This window comes from Pelodiscus sinensis, chromosome 32, assembly GCF_052426305.1.
Source record: "Pelodiscus sinensis isolate ZL-2025 chromosome 32, ASM5242630v1, whole genome shotgun sequence".
Lineage (NCBI taxonomy): Eukaryota > Metazoa > Chordata > Testudines > Trionychidae > Pelodiscus > Pelodiscus sinensis.
The window spans coordinates 11,521,078-11,538,822 of record NC_143083.1 but is presented as its reverse complement, the minus strand read 5'-3'; the positions used below and the strand labels follow the sequence as shown (position 1 = coordinate 11,538,822).

Below are 17,745 nucleotides of genomic sequence, written 5' to 3'. Positions count from 1 at the left end.
GCTGGGCTGCAGGGGGTACGGCTGGGGTGCATCTCTCAAGCGTGTGGCTTTTTCACCCCCCAAGGGAGGACGCTGCCCCCCACTGAATCCCTGGGTAGCCCCGGCTGTGACAGCACCAACTCTTACCCACGCAGACGCCCCGGGGGAGAGGGTGTCTCAGGAAAGGGGGCTGGGGCAGGAGGGGCTTAGCTTGAGCGGCTCCCAGTCAGCGGTGCAGCTGGGGGGGGGGGGAGTGAGGAGCGGGGCTAAGGCAGCTTCCTGCCTCTCCTGGCACCGCAGACCCTGCTGTGCCGCAGAAGCAGGTTCCCGGCCAATGGGAGCGCGGAGCTAATGCTCGGGGCAGGGGCCGTGGGTGGAGCCCTGCGCGCTCTTCCCCCCCGCACCGAAGAGCCAGGCCTGCTGCAGCCACTTCTGGGGCGCAGCAGAGTCTGCGGTGCCAGGATGGGCAGGTGTGGGCAGAGCTGAACCCAGTGACCGGAGCTGCCCGGCGCCTGTGGGTCGGCACGTCCCACGGGAGTCCAGCCCACAAGTGATGGGTCTGCGAGTGGAACAAAGCGGGGGGAGTACGCTGCCAGGAGGCAGAGGGGAAGAGCAGGGCTCCGCAGCCCGGAGCACAGCTGTGTTGTCAGGGGCTGGGGAGTTCCCCCGGGAGCGGGCGACAGACAGGGCTGGAAGCAAGTAGCAGCAATTCACACCAGGCACCTCAGGCCACACCGGGACCTGGGAGGACCCACGGCATCCCTGCCCCTGCGCCTCGGGAAAGGCGTCCGGCCAGGCCGTGGATGAGAATTGGAGAGCGGTTCCAAAGGCAGCCAGGAGCCGAGTTCCCTTCTCTGGGACGAAGGCGCGTGGTGCTAACAAGGCAGCGGCCCCAGCCAGCCGGTTTCCTCGGCAGAGCGTGGGTGCTGGACGTTGTGCGGGCACCGAGAGGGAGCGTGTGACCCAGGAGCTCAGAGAGACGGAGCAGTGCCCTCCAGCGGGGTGGGGAAGCCTCAGCGCGGTCTGGGGCACACGGGGCTGTTCCTGCCATGACCTGGCAGTGGCGAAGGTTGGCATCAGCCCTCCAAGAGTCCACCTGACACCCCCGGGGCAGCTTGCACGGCCGCAGGACTTCATCAGGGGCAGCACAAGCAGACCAGGTCCCGGCCCACCGGCTCCGGACGCTCTGAGCTGCCATGTATGGCGACCCGCAGTAGGATGCCCGGGTGTCCCCCCCGGGCTGAGGGATGGTCGACACGCCCCTGATGGGAGTGAGGCAGCTGGCTCTGGGGAGCAGAGATGCAGGGGACTTGGGGGGCGGGGGCTGTGCACACAGGCCCTGGAGGACGAGCGCGAGGCTCCCAGGGCTGGTGCTGTGATCTGGAGAACATGGCTCTTGGACCTGGAGGGGTCGGGCCTGCTGGGGGGAGAAGTCCCAGGAGGGGGGACAGACTGATCCGGGGACGGGCCTGGGTGTCTCGTTCAGCGCCCCCTACGCAGGCTGTTCCCGCGCTCTCTCCAGCTGCCCGTACGCAGGCCCACGGCTCCCCACCTCCTTGGCAGCCAGGCTGGGATCCGGCCAGCGCCGGCTGGCTCCCGCGTTCCCTCACCCAGTCCCGGGCCTGCCGGCGGCTGCCTTGGCAGCAGGCGCTATCTGCAGGGCAGGGTGAAGGAAGTTCTTCGGCCTTGGGGCGGGCGCTCAAGGCCGCATGCAAAGTGGCATGGCCGCTTCAAGGCCACAAACAAAGCAAAGGTTTCCAGGACAACTCACCGGGCGCTGACTCACCTGCCAGCGATTCCCAGCCTGGGAGGGGTGGGGGCAGGAGCCCACGGGGCTTGCAGCCAGGTCTCCGCCTAAGGCTTGGCCCTGCGCCCTGCCATGGAGGGGGTGACGCTGGCTGCGAGGGGGCCAGGCAGGGGGTGATGCCGGGGAAGCAGAGAGCGACCCACCCACAGGGGAAGGGGAATGTGGCCGTGAGCTGACGGGCTGAACTCCAGGGGAAGGCAGCGCTGGGATGGGGGGGGGGTCTGCACACATGTTCCTGGGTCCCCCCCTTGGCACAGGGGCCGGGGCTGGCTGGCAGGGGGGGAATCCAGCCTGCCCCGGTGCCTGGGGGTGAGCCCACCCGGCTAGCGCTGGAGCCACGGAAGTGGGGCAAGGCAGCTGTGCAGGGAGAAAGGGTGAACCCCATTCCCCCCACAGCCCCACGGGCCTGGCTCCCTCTGCCACCCGCCCCCCTCTCGCTGCTGGGCAGCCCTGGAGCCCTGCTCAGCTGCAGGCCAGCAGCGGGCATGGAGGGCAGCTGGCAGCAGCCCCCCAAAGGGGTCAGCAGAACTAGGCAGCCCACCTGCCGCTGCCCCCCAGCAAACGTGACTTTCCAGGACTGATTCCTGCTGAGAATCCGGGGCCGCCTGAGGCAGGAGCATCGCCCCTGGGGTGAGGCCGCAGGCCTGGCTGGGTGGCTGGGGGGAGGCGGCCGAGAGGGAACCCCAGGGAAGGGTGGTTAGGCTGGGGCTGGAATTCCACCAGTGAAGGGCGTCTCTGCCAGGTCCCCCTGCCCGGAGGGAGGGGTCCCTCCAGCTCACGACCGAGGGAGGAGAGGCCAAGCAGCAGCCTGTCCAGGAGCTCTCCTGGGCCAAATGGAGCAACCCCAGGTTAAGGGAGCCCCAGTGTTACCAGGGCCCCTCTCCTGCTGGGATCGAGTGGGGGGATGGTGGGAAGTGCCCATGTAGATGCCGCCAGTGGCTCCGGGATTGGAAGCGGAGGGGAGCCAGCTCCCTGTGGACGGCTTGGCCAAGCCGGCCCCGGCTCAGCAGAACGGACGGCTCTCGGCCTGCTCCCAACACGTGGCGCATTCGCTCCCGGGGCCGCCTGCAGGGGGAGGGACTCGCGGCTCCCCGAGGGCTGGCGTCCACGTCAGAGGACACAAGAGGCCCTGAACCGGGCTGCCCAGAACAGCCCAGGGACCAGCGCGGGCGGAGCAGCGCGGCGGCTGCTCAGGGGCTCGACAGGGCTGGAATCTGCCCCGGGCGCTCTGTGCAGCCGGTGCTTTGCCCTTTGCGCAGCAGCGAGGGAGCCAGGATGGGCGCGGGCTGCGAGCGGACAGAGGTGAGCAGCCAGGCCGGTGCTTTTTGCAGAGACGTTTATTCGGTTTGCGCTCACGGCAACGTCTGTTCATAAATACCCAGCGCCAGGCCCCTTGCGTGGCACGAAGCCCAATAAGTTAACAATAAATAAGAGGGGGGTATAAATAAATCCCTAATCACAGTGCACATTTTGCTCTCACTCTTCGGGAGCAGCCCTGGCAAAACCTGCCGCTGGCATTGATCCATCTATTGGAGGGAGGACCCGACCCCCTCCCCGCAGTCAAATATCGAGTAGGGGGAGGGGGCTAAGTGACCCGTGTGCAGCCAGAAGACGCCCCTGCTGGGACCGGCAGGGCCAGCCCTTGGTGACTGCGTTGCGCCCGACCAAGCTGCAGGGGCTCGGAGCTGAGCAGGAGGCTGGGGAGATGACCTAGCCGGCGGCAGAAGGGGCCCCGTGGCCCACGGGGCACGTGGGTCAATGCAGTGGGCCTTGGCTGCCAGGAGTCTGGCTGTAAACATGCCCATGCCATTGCACCCAGGGGAAGTTTGCATCCGACAGAGCAATGCAATCAGCGGCTACCTCTCAGCTCTGCCGGGGGCTCGCCGGTAACGGCCTGTGGGGTGGCCCTTGGCAACGTGGTCTCCTCCCGGCACCGGGACGGGTCAGGGGTGGCTGCCAGCCGCCACGGGAGGTGCGTGCCCTCAGGCGCAGTGGCACCTGGTGACGATCATGTCCTCGAAGAGCGTGGAGACGATCCTCCCGTCGCTGCTGTAGTGCATGAGCACCATGGGGTCGTAGCCGGCGGGCACGCAGCAGGGGGAAGGCATCTCCTTGGACAGGGTGTGCAGCCGGGCTTTGATCTGGGCATGCATGCTGGCCGGCTTGTGGTTGTGAGGGCAGGAGCCGGCGCAGAACTTCATGTAGTAGCTGTTGGGCGCGATCACCCAGTCGGACCAGCCGATGTCTTGGAAAGACACTTTGAGGGACTTGAGGCAACATTTCCCGTCGTTCTTCCTGCATTCCTCCTCCAGCGCCCGGGACTTCCTCCGCCGCCTGCCCACCGGCACCTGCGCTTCCACCTCCAGCTGGAGCGTCTCAGCTCCCTGGCTGCTCCGGTTGGTGGCCAGGAAGGCAGAAAGGTCTGCAGGGAACACCAGCTGCAGCTGCAGCTGCGGCACGGCGCTAGCTGCCCACTCCCGGACAGCAGCCCCCAGCTCGAGGCTCAGGGGTGTGGTGGCGAGAGTGTGCGAATGCAGGAGTTCGGGGTCCCCGCGGCGCTGCCTGGGCTCTGGCAGCCTGTAGAGCTCCACCCGAGACGGCCAGGAGGCATTGAGCCTGGACAAATCCAGAGTGCGGAGAGACGGCTTGAAAAGTCTCAGCTCAGCCTTCCTCACGCTGAGCTCCTGGGGGAAGGCCTCGGGGCGGGACAGCGTGAGATCGTAGCGGGAGCTGCCCACGGGGGCGTCGGTCCGGCGCTGCACTGCAGAGAGAGGAGACAGCAAAGGGTTAAGAGGGATTTTCAGTGCTCCCCCTTTCTGGGCCTGAGGGGACCTGCCTGCCCCTGGCACGAGCCAGCATGTCTGATTCAAGGCTGCATGTGCCGTGTGACACGCGTGTTATCCTCGTGCATTGCACACCCACCTCCCCTCCCTGGGCATGACTGCTGCATGCTTGCTGTACCGCGGTGCAGAAGCTTTTCTCCACGGGTCCCATCTGGGCACGGACGGAGTTTCCCTTAAACCACCTGGCCAGGGGCTCCCCACGCACCTCTTGGCAATCCCCATTTCACAGCTGGGGAAACCGAGGCAGAGTCAGCGGCTGGCTCCAGGGCACACAGGCCGGCTGTGGCAGAGCAGGGCTGTCAATGCCAGGCCAGGGCTTTAGCCCTGTCCGGTTTACAGCCAGGTTCGCCTCACCTTAGGAGTGCATGGGTCTACCCTAGGCCAGTGGGTTTCACACGATGGGTCGTGACCCAGCGCTGGTGGGGGGGGATGTCGGGCGCTGGGTCTCGTGGCTGCAGGGGGATCAGGGGAGCAACGGGGGGGCTAAGACAGCTTCCTGCCTGTCCTGCTCCGCAGACTGCGCTGCGCCCCGGCAGCAGGCCCGGCTCCTAGATGGGGGGGAGAGAGCAGAGGACTCCACACGCTGCCCCTGCCCTGAGCACTAGCGCCACACGCCCACTGCCTGGGAACCTGCCGGCTGCTTCTGGGGTGCAGCAGGGTCTGCGGTGCCAGGAGAGGCAGGAGGCTGCCGTAGCCCCCCTGCTCCCCCCCGCTGCCCGGGAGCTGCTCCAGGTCAGCCCCTTCTGCCCCCCTCCAAGCCAGAGCCCCCTGCTGCACCCCAAAGCCCATCCTCAGCCCCACCCCGCAGCCCGCACTCCAGTCACACTGTGCTGTGTTGCGACACCAACGATTTCCTTCCACTGGATCATGAGAAAACCGATGTAAAGCCACGGGTTTCGGGCGGTTACAAGCCCCAGGCAAAAGGTCTGGCCTCCCCCGCCATGGAGCAACGCTGGTTAGAAACCCCCCCCCGGCCCCTGCCGCACACCCCGTAGCTCCCCCCCCCAGCAAAGTGTCCAACATGCCTGCCCCCCCAGCACTGGCTCTGCCCTAGTGTTATAAACACCCCCCCCCCCCAGCCGCCAATTAACCTGCAGCCCAAGGCAGCTGCTTTACTCTCACAGGGAGGAGACACCAGCCAGCTCTGCTCAGGCAGGCAGGGCCCCGGTGCTGACCCTGAGTTTGTGGGGGGGTGAGTTGGGTGACACACGGGTCCCTTCCTGGCATGGGGAGCCCCACGCCCGGCTCCCTGGCGGTGCTCTGCAGGGGCCACGGCCACAGCTGGGCCCGCTTGAACCCTGGCTGCCTGGGTTTGTCTGGCCAGCCCGTGGCCTCTGTGCCCAGAGACGGGCAGCACAGGGCGTGGCTGGCAAGAAGCCACGGGGGGGGGGGGGGGCGCGTGCGGAGGCCTCGAGCGACGTCCATGGGAGTCCGAGGCGCCTCCGGGATCAGGCCAAGAGACCTGACTGCCCTCGATCGGGGCTTTCCACTTTTCCCCCTCATGACTCAGTTAAGGGAACACAGCCCAGAGACCAGGGCCCCCGTGCGGCTCCGTATCCCTGGGGCTGTCTCCTTCAGGCTGCCCAGGACTGCGCCTCCTGCCCCCCCACTCCCGGGGTGCCTCTAACCCTGCCCCACCCTGGCAGGCTGACGAGGGGGGACGGACGGACACAGGAGCTGAGCCAGAGTGTCCTGCAAACCTGGTTCTTTCCGTTCCCCTGCGTCACCTGCCGTTTGCTGGCCTGGGAGCCCCACCGGCCTCGGCCACACAAAGCCCAGGAGCGAGCCCCAAACCAGGCCAGCGGGCGGCCCTCTGCTCCCAGCTCCCCTCCCTCAGTGCAGCCGGACCCGAGCCCACTGGGCTGGCTGGTGGATGCAGGGCAGCCGGGGGTTTCCACACGGCCACTCGCTCCGGGAGCCGGGGCTGTCACAGGAGCAAAGCCAGGAACCTGAAACCGCCTAGGAAGTGCCTCTGCCTGGCATCGGTCTGGTCCCAGGCCAGCAGGAAGGGCCCAGAGGCCTGGCCCGGGATCCGTGCTGCTTGTAGGGCCACGGGCCTGGCCTGCCCGTCCTTGGGGAACCAGCTGAACTTGCCTTCCTGCATTTTCCTTAACCTAACACACAACCAGAACTAGCCGAGCCGCGCCCAGCCCCAACCCCCCCCTGCTGTGGTGGGGGCAAATTTGCACAGGAGTTGGCCATTTATGTGGGGGGTCAGCCAGTCAGGACACTCAGCCATTTCCAATTAACACCAGTGTGGGGGTAGCACCCGGGAGGCCCAGGAGAGTTAGCTGGGGTGCATGGGTGGTATGTGTGCGCATGCCGCACTCACACACACGAGCACACAGACGCGTACGTGTACGCATGCACACCACACACATGCATGCACGCACGCATGCACCGTGCACACACCTCTGCACACACGCACGCGTACACACACACGCACATGCATGCGTACGCACACCGCACACACACACGCACGGTTTTCTGCCAGGATTCCCTGTCCCAACAGCGGAGGCAGGGGCTTAGCAAACAGCAGGGGTGCCAAGGAGGTCTGAGGATTTTGTATCCCACAGCCTGTCCCTGACACAGCAGCCATGCGCAAAAACCCCATAGCAGGCCCCTGGTGCGTGGCCGGGGGGGGGGGGAGAAACTAGACCCAGACCAAGCTGTGCCTGACCCCCCCCCCCCACCCCACACACACACCTGCTGGGGCAGGCTCCCTGTTTGTCAGGGAATTTGCCGTCTCCGGTGGTTCTGAAAGAAATCAGGCGGCAGGTGCTGGGGGCGAGGCCGTGACCTACCACAGCCGCTGGGAGATAAGCACTTGCAGGTGTGTCGGAGGGGGTCTGGTAACGGACGACACTCCCTGTGGCGGGGCACACGCTGCGGCTGTACCGTGGAAAGTTTCTCCCCAGCCGCTTGGAAAAACACAAACTGGAGCCGGGGGCTGGGCTTTGCTCACAGAGCTGTAGGTTAGACGGGGGCGCCAGGGTCAGCCAGGCCAGCCCTTGCCAAGGGACAGGCCTTGCTGGGTCTAACCCATCCTGCCTCCGTTTGGAAGCCTCCAGCAACGGAGCTTCCGCAGCCTCCCCAGGTGGCTGCGCTGCTGTCCCCCAGCTCTCCCTGCCGGGGAGTTTTTCCTCTCGGTTGGTTTCACTTACGCTTTGGAGTCAGGAGGTGAAGGGTCCAGGCTGGGGCTGCTGCCTGGCTTTCGTCCCTGCTCCGGTTCCCCCTCAGCTGGGTGAGTTTCTCCCGGTAGAGCTGGCGCGCCCGCCTCAGCCCATCCTGGTCCAGCCTCTGTCGGAGCACAGGTGGCTCCTGCAGCCCCAGCCGGTCCAGGATGCCCCTTTTGATTGTTTCGAGCTCAAGCTCGGGCTGGTCCCAGGAGCGTGGCCGCGGTTCCACGCTGGAGAGGAGCAGCAGCAGGCAGGTGAGGGTGAACCTGACGAGCTGCCGTGCGCTCCGCATGGCGCAAGAGGGCCGGGGCGGCAGCGCGGGGTTGTGCAATTTCTGCCTATATTTATAGAAAGCGACGGGCACGCAGCTTTCGGCCACGTCTGCCAGGGAAATGAATGAAATGGACCAGACCCGGCTTTATATCGCGCTGAACCTTGCTCCCCCCCCCCTCGCTGCCTTACGTCACCGCGGGAAGGAGTAAACACAGAGGCAGCAGGAATCTCTCCTGTCCCCGGGCCTGGGGAAGCGCGGCTCCGGTGGAAGAGCCACCCTCCCATCCCAGGGCACTGGGCTGAAATGTGAGGGGAGAAGTTTGACAGCGCTGCGGCCTGGTGATTTGCAATGTGTTTTCGCAGCTATGGAGACGGCAGCGATGACTAAGAACCGGGAGATGCTTGTCCATGGCCGCCTTTTGGTCTAAACTTTTGTCAGCTTCTCTCGGTTGGCCTTGGTGTGGTAGCGAGGGGCTCCGGGCGGGGGGAGGCGGCCGGTGCAGAGAGATGGAGGAGGCAGGGGAAGGGACGCAGCTGGGCAAACCAGCTTGGGGAAAATAACCGAGCCTGCACCTACCTGGAATTCTCAGCCGGGCCTGCTCCTTCCCTGGGCTGGAGCCGTCGTGCTGGCTGATTCGTCCGTTTCTGACCTTTCGGCCTGGCGCCGTCTCACCGCAGTGCTGCTGGGATCAGGCCAGAAGCCAGTGAGGCCAGTAAGACCATTTTCTGCTCCGGTTATTGACTGACACTTCGGTGTGCTTGGGATCCATTGTAAAAGAGGCAGCGGCTGCGTCGTCTTGTGGACGGTACCTACGCGTCACCTTTCTAGGGACAACCCGGATGGGGACTGGCCAGTTCAAAGAACGCCACTGGCCGAGGTTTGGGACAAGAGCCGGGAAGTGGATTTGCAGAGAAACACCTGGGCAGAAGTTAGTGCAAACTCCCCCCCCACCCATTGTGTAAAACTCCAGGCTTTCGAAATGACACCCGAGAGGGAGACTGGTTGCTGATTACCTGCTCCCAGAGACTGGAGATTAAAGGCTCCGGCTCTGCACAGCAGCAGCTGATCTGCCCAGCCCCAGTGCTGGGTCTAAGCTGACATCTTAAGGGCCCTTCGGATGTCTGGGGCCCTACCCCAGACTACTGAACTGGAGCCTCTGTGCCCACCGGGGGCTAATTGTTTAGAGATGGGATTTTACAGCCATCAGCTGCCCACTCACAAAATATTTTTAAAGCACATTTTAAACTCCGGCCCTGTCGGCCGACACGGGGAACTCAGAAACGGACGGCGTATCCCAGGGGACGACACGCCTCTTACATGGCTTCGTTGCCACCCGACTGGCTCTTTCCCAGGCTGGCTGCGCTGTCAGAGCTCTGGCCGGCTTTTCCCCTCTGCACTTAACGAGCCTCTCTCTGGAGAAAGCAGAGCCGAAGAGCCGGGATTGGACGAAACGGGCGGGGGACATTAAGACCCAGGAGTACCCCAGATTTTCAGGTGCCCAGTGCAGCTGCATGTAGGTAAGGATGTACCCTGGCTGAGAAAGCTACCAGCTTGGAGCTCCGGGAACCCCAGGCTGGGCTTAAGGACCGACGCCTGCCGAGGCTGGAGGCGGGGGTGATGGCTGGTAAGCGTTTTAGGCCCACCCTCTTGTTGGCTCCCGTGGGTTTTCTCTGCAGGGCTGTCACCTGAAGAATTAATGTGCTGCTTAGACCTGGGGTGCCGGGTGGCCAGCCTATGGAGAGAAGGCAAAGCACAGTGGCCGGAGGGAGAGGGACGTGGGGCTCTTCCTAAGAGAGGAGACAGCTGAGGAGGGGTGGCTCAGAGAGGGCTGCAAATCAGACTGCACCAGATGCCCGATGTCATGCCTGAAAAACGTGGCCAAAGAATTCCTGGTTCCACCGTAACCCAGACCTGCCCTAGGGCAGCTGGGCCCCCACTTGCCCTAGTGCCAGCCATCTGGCTGAATTTGGGGCAGACTTGGTCCTGGGGCAAGTGGCTGCCAACCCCGGGGAGCTGCTAACGGCCGGGCTGAAGCGGGTGGTTCGAGGGGCCCTTGTCTGTCAAGCCCCCTGCTTCCCTGCCGCTCGAGCCCTGGGTCTGCACTCGGGGGCCCCCACCTGCCTCCTTTTAGACACTTGTGGGCAGCCCCTGGGCCGAGCAGAGAGCTGGCAGGCCGCACCGGACGTCGCTGGGAAACAGACACAAACCCCATCCTTGCGAGATGCTGCAGGGGCTTCCCTCAGCCGGGCTGTGGGCTCTGCCGCCCACTGTGACCCCCCCGCCCCCCCCCGCTCTAGCTCCTCTGGGCAGAAGTACGTTTGTGGCTGCTGCTAAAACCTCGCCACCTCCGGCTGCCCTGCCACAACTTCCCCGAACGCCGGCGAGTTCGAGAGAGAGGAGGCTAAACTCCCCGCCACGGCACACGGCCAGCGGCTCCTAGCCCTGGATGGCACGGGGGGGGGGGGGGGCATGCTTGGCGGAAGGTACAGCCCGGAGGGACCAGGCCACACACCTGGCTGAAGGGCAGGTCCCGGCAGGAGTGCGCTGACGAGGCTGGCCGGGAGGGATGGGGAACAGGGCCAAGGACTGGGCCTCAAGACAGAGGCTCTTCCCAGAGTTCCTGCTCCAGAGCCGCTTGGCAGGTCTGCAGCTCGGGGAGCCCCCAGAGGCCTGGCCGCAGAGGGCCTCCCTCCAGAGGAAAAAAGCCCTTTAGGGCAGAGGGGAGGGTGGGGCAAAGGCCCAGCCTGTGCAGAACAAGCAGCTTTTCCATCCTCCCATCCCTGGCCGTGGCTGCTCCATCACAGCCCAGCCTCACGGGGCATCCCAGCGCCTTGACTACAAAGAGGAGGGCCCGACTCCCTTCCTGCCCATGCCCCGTAGCACAGTGCTGGGGGAACCCCACAGCTCCTCAAGTTTCCCAGGAGTTGGCTCTCCCCGAGGAGCAGGCAGTTTCCAGGCAAACCTGCCCCCGTTTTCACCGGCGCTCCACTGATGCCTTGGCTTGGAGACCAAGGCCGAGCGTTGGGTTTCATCTCCACCCGGCGTGTTAGCGTTCTAGTGTTCCCAGGGGCTTTCGCGTCGCCTCGCGGGGGGAAGCAGCCCATGAAGCCAGCTACGGCCACAATCATTAATTGCTTCCCATCCCCTCAATAGACTTTTCCACCGCGGTGGGGGGATGGGACAGACGACCCGCCCTGGGGAAAGTGCCCAATTCAAGATGGATTCCAGCAGCAGGGGGCCTGGTCACAAGTCTTTGCAGGACCAAGCACCATCTTGCAGGCAAAACAAGCCTATCCACAGATCCTCACCCTGAGCACCGGGCCATCGTCCCCCGCTTCCCTTGGGGAAGGCGTTGCTTTCTTCAGCCCCTCCTCCGCCAGGAAAGGAGGGGGACCAGGAGCCTCGCATGGAGCAAGCCAGAAGGCATCTCTGCATGAAGCCCTCGCAGCAAAGCCAACCCAAGTGTCACCCACGGGCGCATTGGCCTGGCTCGGCAAGAAGCACCACAAAAGCGCCATGAAGTTTGGCAGCTGGGGAAGCCGCCCGCAATGCCGGGGTGAGGCACAGGGCAGCTGGAAAGGGGCACCATGTTCAAGGCCGTTTGGAGGGGTAAGGGGAAGGAATGGGATTACCAACCCAGCTCCCCAGGGCACACGCGGCCTGGGGCATGAACGGCGTGTGTGCACCGTGGGACATTGCCAGCCAGGGGCGACGAGGTAGCAAGCGCTCAATCTTTGAGCTGTTTTGCAACCAGAGTTCTCCGGCTGCCGAGCGCTTTGCTCATTGGTCCGAGCACTTCCTGTCCCACCGCTGACGCATGCTGAGTAAAGCCAGGGGCACGCTGAAGTTTACTGGCAAGTCAGCTGGTTTCCTCCAAAAGGCTCCAGCCGCTGAAGTGGGTGATTTACAGCCCCGCCACGGCAATAAAGCCGGCGGGGCTTTAACCGCAGCGTTTGAAATTGCTCAGTGACCCGCCCATTCCCTTGTCTGTCCTGATCCTCTTGTGTGTTTCACGTGGACTCTGTTGCACGTGGAACAAGGCTAGTGTCCTGGATTTCCTTCAGTTTCCTGGGTCCGGTGGTGCAGGAGGTTTGGATCCAGGAGTCACGGATTCACCCAATGCCACCATTTCTCACCCGGAAGCCAGCACCTCCCTTCGGTGGAGATGGATCCGTCGAGTGCGCCTAGGCAAGGGGTGGAGGAGAACATCTCTGCACTGGGCGTGCAACCAGATGGCTGCCTGAACTGCGGAGATCTTCCTCTCTCTGAGCCTTCACCGGGGCCAACCGCACCCCTTCCTCCCGCCTGCCAGGCCCGGCAAATCTGCATCCAGATACCCAACACAGCAGAGTGAGCATTAACCCTTAACATTTCCCCATTCAATGAAGCAAGCCAGCCGTCCGCAGTCATTAAATACAAACCAGGGCAGAGCTCAATATTCATGCACCTCTCCCGCAGTAGCTATGCACCGGGCAGGCCCGCAACAGCAGGGTTTGCGTCTTCCAGCCTTTGCTTCCGTCATGGGCACAGGGCGCTCTTCCTCCTGGAGTGCTGCATGACCTACCAACTTGTAGGGCCTTGTCTGTACTGCCAAGTTTTGTCACCAAAACCTGCCTTTTGTTGACAAGGCAATGAGCGCGTCCGCACTACCATGCAACTTTTGTCAGGAAAAAACACCCGATTTTGGTGACAAAAACACTTCCACCCCCGCAAGAGATTTTTGTCTTTTTCCCTCCCTTTATTGTTGACCAAGAGCCGGTGTGGTCTCTGCTGTTTGTTTTGTAGAGAGAACTGGCTTCCTCCAATATCCCAGAATGCCTGCCCTGATGGCTCTGCTCAGTGTTTTGATCTCTGCTGCCCTGCAAGCACATGCCTCTTCCCATTCAAAGCTCTGGGAAGTGTCAGAGCAGCTCACTCAGCTGTCAGTTTGGGGAACAACCAAAGAGCAAATCTTTGGAACGCTCCTGTTCCGTCCTGCTAGGAAGATGGCGGCGGGCAGGCTGCTCTGGCAGAGGGAGGGCTGGAGAGACGGCCGTGCTGCTTTGACATCCCTCAGCATGGAGAGCTAACAGAGCTGCACACGATGCTGCTCCCAGCAGCTGAGGAGGCTATGGGAGAACTCGAGGGAATCCCAAGAAGCGCAGGGATCAGCTCTGCCTTCCCACAACACAGCCTTGCAGGATGCTCACCCACCTTGCTTTGCCCTGTCGGCAGGGGAGCTAGCAATGCGGCCATGAAATGTCGACAGTGGGAGGTGGAAAAACCAGTTTGACCGGTTTTCACTTTGTGATGGTGCGTCGGGGTTCCCCCCGATCCTGCACCCCCCTAGCAGCCAGAACAGACTCCACCAGCCAGTAGAACAGAGAGGGTGTATTGCTTCTCCAAGATACAGCACGGCACAGATGTGATGTGGTTACAGGAGTCAGGGCCCGGATGCCTCAGACCCCTTGGGATAGGGGATCCATCGCCCCCCTCAACCCTCAGCATCCAGCTTAGTCTGTTCCCTTCATGTTTCCCAGCCAGAAACTGCCCAGCACCCAGACCCTGCCCCCCAGCCAGGTGTCCGTCTCCGCCTCCCTTCCTTTGTCTCTCCCTCTGGGAAGAGCCTTGTTATCTGCTCAAGCTGGGACTAGGTGTCTGGGCCAATCCACATGTGGGTGAGTTAGTGGGAATCACACCTCACAGAGCAGGGGGACCCCGGGTTACAGAGCAGACAGCCCCCCCCCCCACTACATCACACACTTCGACAGCACTTTTGTCACCAAACCTTCCCAGCATAGACCTGGTCTAGGAGACACTCACCTGCTGACCCTCAGCGGTACCAGCTGGATAAGGAGATGGTTCCTGGGACTTCCATGCAGAACAGACCTGCCTGGCCAGCTTCCGAGAACAGGATAGACATGCTCTGCTCCTGAGACGGTGGCTGCAGACAGCAGGCAGCCCCACCAGAGCCATGCAACAGTGTCACTCTCCTGCACTCAGCGAGCTGCTCGGATAAGGGAAAAAGCAGAGACACCTGGTCACCCCCGACGCCGGGAACCTCCTACATTGCAGCACAATGGTGCAAAGGCTGCCAGTCAGAAAGGATCACTGGGCCCGGATAGTCTGGTTTCTGCTGCTTTCCCACAGTCAACCCCAGGGCAGCCCTGCAGGACTGAAATAGTCTAGCAAATTGACTCCCCAGTTGACAATGGGAGCCTAGATTCCCTTGATTTCATGGGTAACCCTTCCATGGGAGGGGGGGGGGGGGGAGAGGCAGTGGACAGCAGCTGCAAGAGCCAGGTCAATCGCTAACGGTTCGGTGACACTGCTTTGGAGGACAGGGTCATAATTCAAAATGGTCTGGACAAACTGGAGAAATGGGCTGAGGTCAGCAGGATGAAATTTAATAAGGACAAATGCAAAGTGCTCCACTTAGGCAGCAACAATCAGTTTCACACATACAGAATGGGAAGTGACTGTCTAGGAAGGAGTCCTGCAGAAAGGGACCTAGGGGTCATAGTGGACCACAAGCTGAATATGAGTCCACAGTGGGACGCTGTTGCAAAAAAAAGCAAACATGACTCTAGGATGCATGAACAGGTGTGTTGTGAGCAAGACACGAGAAGTCATTCTTCTGCTCTACTCTGCACTGATTAGGGCCAGTTGGAGGATTGTGTCCAGTTCTGGGCACCACATTTAAAGAAAGATGTGGAGAAATTGGAGAAGGTCCAGAAAAAGAGCAACAGGAATGATTAAAGGTCTAGAGAATGTGACCTATGAAGGAAGACTGGAAGAACTGGGCTTGTTTAGTTTGGAAAAGAGAAGATTGAGAGGGGACATGATAGTGATTTTCAGGTATCTAAAAGGGTCTCACAAGGAGGAGGGAGAAAACTTGTTCTCCTTGGCCTCTGAGGATAGGACAAGAAGCAATGGGCTTAAACTGCAGCAAAGGAGGTTTAGGTCGGACATTAGGAAAAACTTCCTAACTCTCAGGGTGGTTAAACACTGGAATAGATTGCCTAGGGAGATTGTGGAATCTCTGTCACTGGAGATATTTAAGAGTAGGTTAGATAAATGTCTATCAGGGATGGTCTAGACAGTACTGGGTCCTGCCATGAGGGCAGGGGACTGGGTCTGATGGCCTCTCAAGGTCCCTTCCAGTCCTAGTATTCTATGATTCTATGATTTTTTAATGGAAATGCACTTTTGAATACGAACATGCATAACTCAAATATGCTTTATGCAAGACGGAGCAAGTAGCCCATCATGCAAGAGCTTGCAACCTCCTGAATATGTATCTTGCATTTGGGTGCATGTATTTTTCTTGTATGTGAAATTAGAAATATAAAGTGTAAATCTGTTTATCAATCTAGGTCTTCCAGTGGAAGCCAGAAGTGGTACTTAAGGAACTTAATGGCTCGGTGCTCAGGACAAGGATCTGTGACTAGTCTTGCCTGGAAGCCTAAATTGTGCTTAATTCTACAGACACGTAACCATGCCATCTGGTGCTGGAATCCATCTTGAATATGGTATTTTTCCACAGGGGTAGGGGGAATGGGACAAAGACATCCCACCCTGGGGAAATTCTATTGAAGGGATGGGAAGCAATCAATGTATCTTCAGCTGGCTTCACAGGCTGCTTTTCTCCCTGAGAGGATACATGAAAACCCCTGGAAACAAAAGAACTCTAACAAAAGGGGTGGAGATGAGCTGTTGGGCCCAGGTCAGAAGGATCAGCTGTGGCCCAAAAAGACTTTTCCTGAAATGAGAATGGAGGGTGAGCAACTATGATTTGTAACAACTGCTTTGAATGTATTGGGCTTAGCTGGTGTGTTTTGTTTATTTTAGCTTAGTCACTTACTTTGATCTGTCTGTCATCCTTTGCAGCCATTTAAATCCTACTTAATAAAATCAACGTTGTTTTTGTCAAACTCGGTGTAAATAATTGTTACAGGGGAGGGAGGGACAACAGCTGTGCATCTCTCTCTTTCATCGAGAAAGAGAGTGAACTTTATGCGCTCTCTCTGTGTAACACTTTTATACAGAGTAAGACGGATTGATCTGGGGTTTTAGTCACATTGGGGCTGTGCTCCTGGGTGCTGCCATGTTCCTGTGACTGAGTCCTCCCAGAGCTGAGCTGCTCTTTGTGTACGCGTGTGAAAGGTCTAGAAAACATGAGCTAGGAGGCAAGGCTGAAGGAATTGGGCTTGTTTAGTTTGGAAAAGAGAAGACAGAGGGGGCATGAGAGCAGTTTTCAAATATCTAAAAGGGTGTCACAGGGAGGAGGGGGGGGGGAAATTGTTCTCTTTGGCCTCTGAGAATAGGACAAGAAGCAATGGGCTTAAGTTGCAGCAGGGGAGCTTTCGGTTGGACGTTAGGAAAAATGTCCTGTCAGGGTGGTTAAACACTGGAATAAATTGCCCAGGGAGGTCAAGGAATCTCCATCACTGGAGATAATTAAGAGCAGGTTGGACAGACGCCCGTCAGGGATGATCTAGACAGTGCTTGGTCCTTCCATGAGGGCAGGGGACTGGACTTGATGACCTCTCGAGGTCTTTTCCAGTTCTACTATTCTAGGATTCTATGATACTCTGCTGGGGGGGGGGGGGGGGGGGGATTGGGGAGACCAGAGCTTTTGGTTCAGCAGTGCAGGGTGGTGGAGTTCCCCAGAAGGCTCTGTCTACACCATCCCTGACAGATGTCTATCTAACCTGTTCTTAAATATCTCCAGAGAGGGAGATTCCACCCCCTCCCTTGGCAATTTATTCCAATATTTGACCACCCTGACAGTTAGGAATTTGTTCCTAATGTCCAATCTAAACCTCCCCTGCTGCACTTTAAGCCCATTACTCCTTGTCCTGTCCTCAGAAACCAAGAGGAACAAATTTTCTCCTTCCTCCTTGTGACACCCTTTTAGATATTTGAAAACCGCTACAGAATAGAATACTATTTTCTTTGGCACCTGGGGATGTTTCACAAATGGCCGGAGGAAGCCAAGCAGTGCAGGCTGTAATAATGGCTGGGTCTTGACTCGAAAAGGAGCCAGATTGCTGCAAAAGGTCCTGTAGGCCATCATGGCCACCATCAGTGTCTTCAAAGGCTTCTTTGGCCTCGGTCTCGTGATCATTTTCTCTTTTCTTTCCTTTCACAAGCGTGTCCCATGTTTGTATTGACTAGGCAGAGAACTCAGGGTCAAGCCAATGGGCCTTTTGCCTGTAAGACCACTGGAAACGGGCAGTCAAGGCAGATGTACTCTACTGCAATGTTTCTCAACTTTTTTTTTTTATATAAAGTACCCCTTTTTCAAAACACAATATAAGTTCCCCCAGTATCTAGAGTTTTCAGACACACAATTTTTTTTCTACTCTTGCAGCACATTTGTTTAAACAACTTAATCGTAGCGGGGCGGGCGATGAAATTTTGGGGTGTAAAAAGTACAAAAATAATAAAGCATTGTCAAACTTAACAAAAAATCAGTTTTCTCCAAATTTCAGTTGTGCTGACATACTCCCCCACCCCCCGATTTCTCTAAAGTACCCCAAGGGTATTCGTACCACTGGTTGAGAAACACAGCTCTACTGCAAATTCCTGCAAGTGATCCAGCTGCTCCGGGGGGCCAACAGCATCACCAGGCCCCTGGCCAATAGGGGGGTGGGCAGCTCTATGCTCCCAGAAGGGGCG

General features: G+C 60.0%; 1 protein-coding gene across 1 annotated transcript; it reads right to left on the bottom strand.

The window, feature by feature from the left end:
* Positions 1 to 2,874: 2,874 nt before the first annotated feature.
* GDF15 (growth differentiation factor 15) lies at positions 2,875 to 8,646 on the bottom strand. Its single transcript, XM_075902911.2, has 2 exons — positions 7,794 to 8,646; positions 2,875 to 4,547 (listed from the first exon to the last, which is right to left on the bottom strand). Exons 1-2 carry the CDS (start codon positions 8,098 to 8,100, stop codon positions 3,769 to 3,771), a joined length of 1,086 nt encoding a protein of 361 aa, XP_075759026.2. The 5' UTR covers positions 8,101 to 8,646; the 3' UTR covers positions 2,875 to 3,768.
* Positions 8,647 to 17,745: the final 9,099 nt, after the last annotated feature.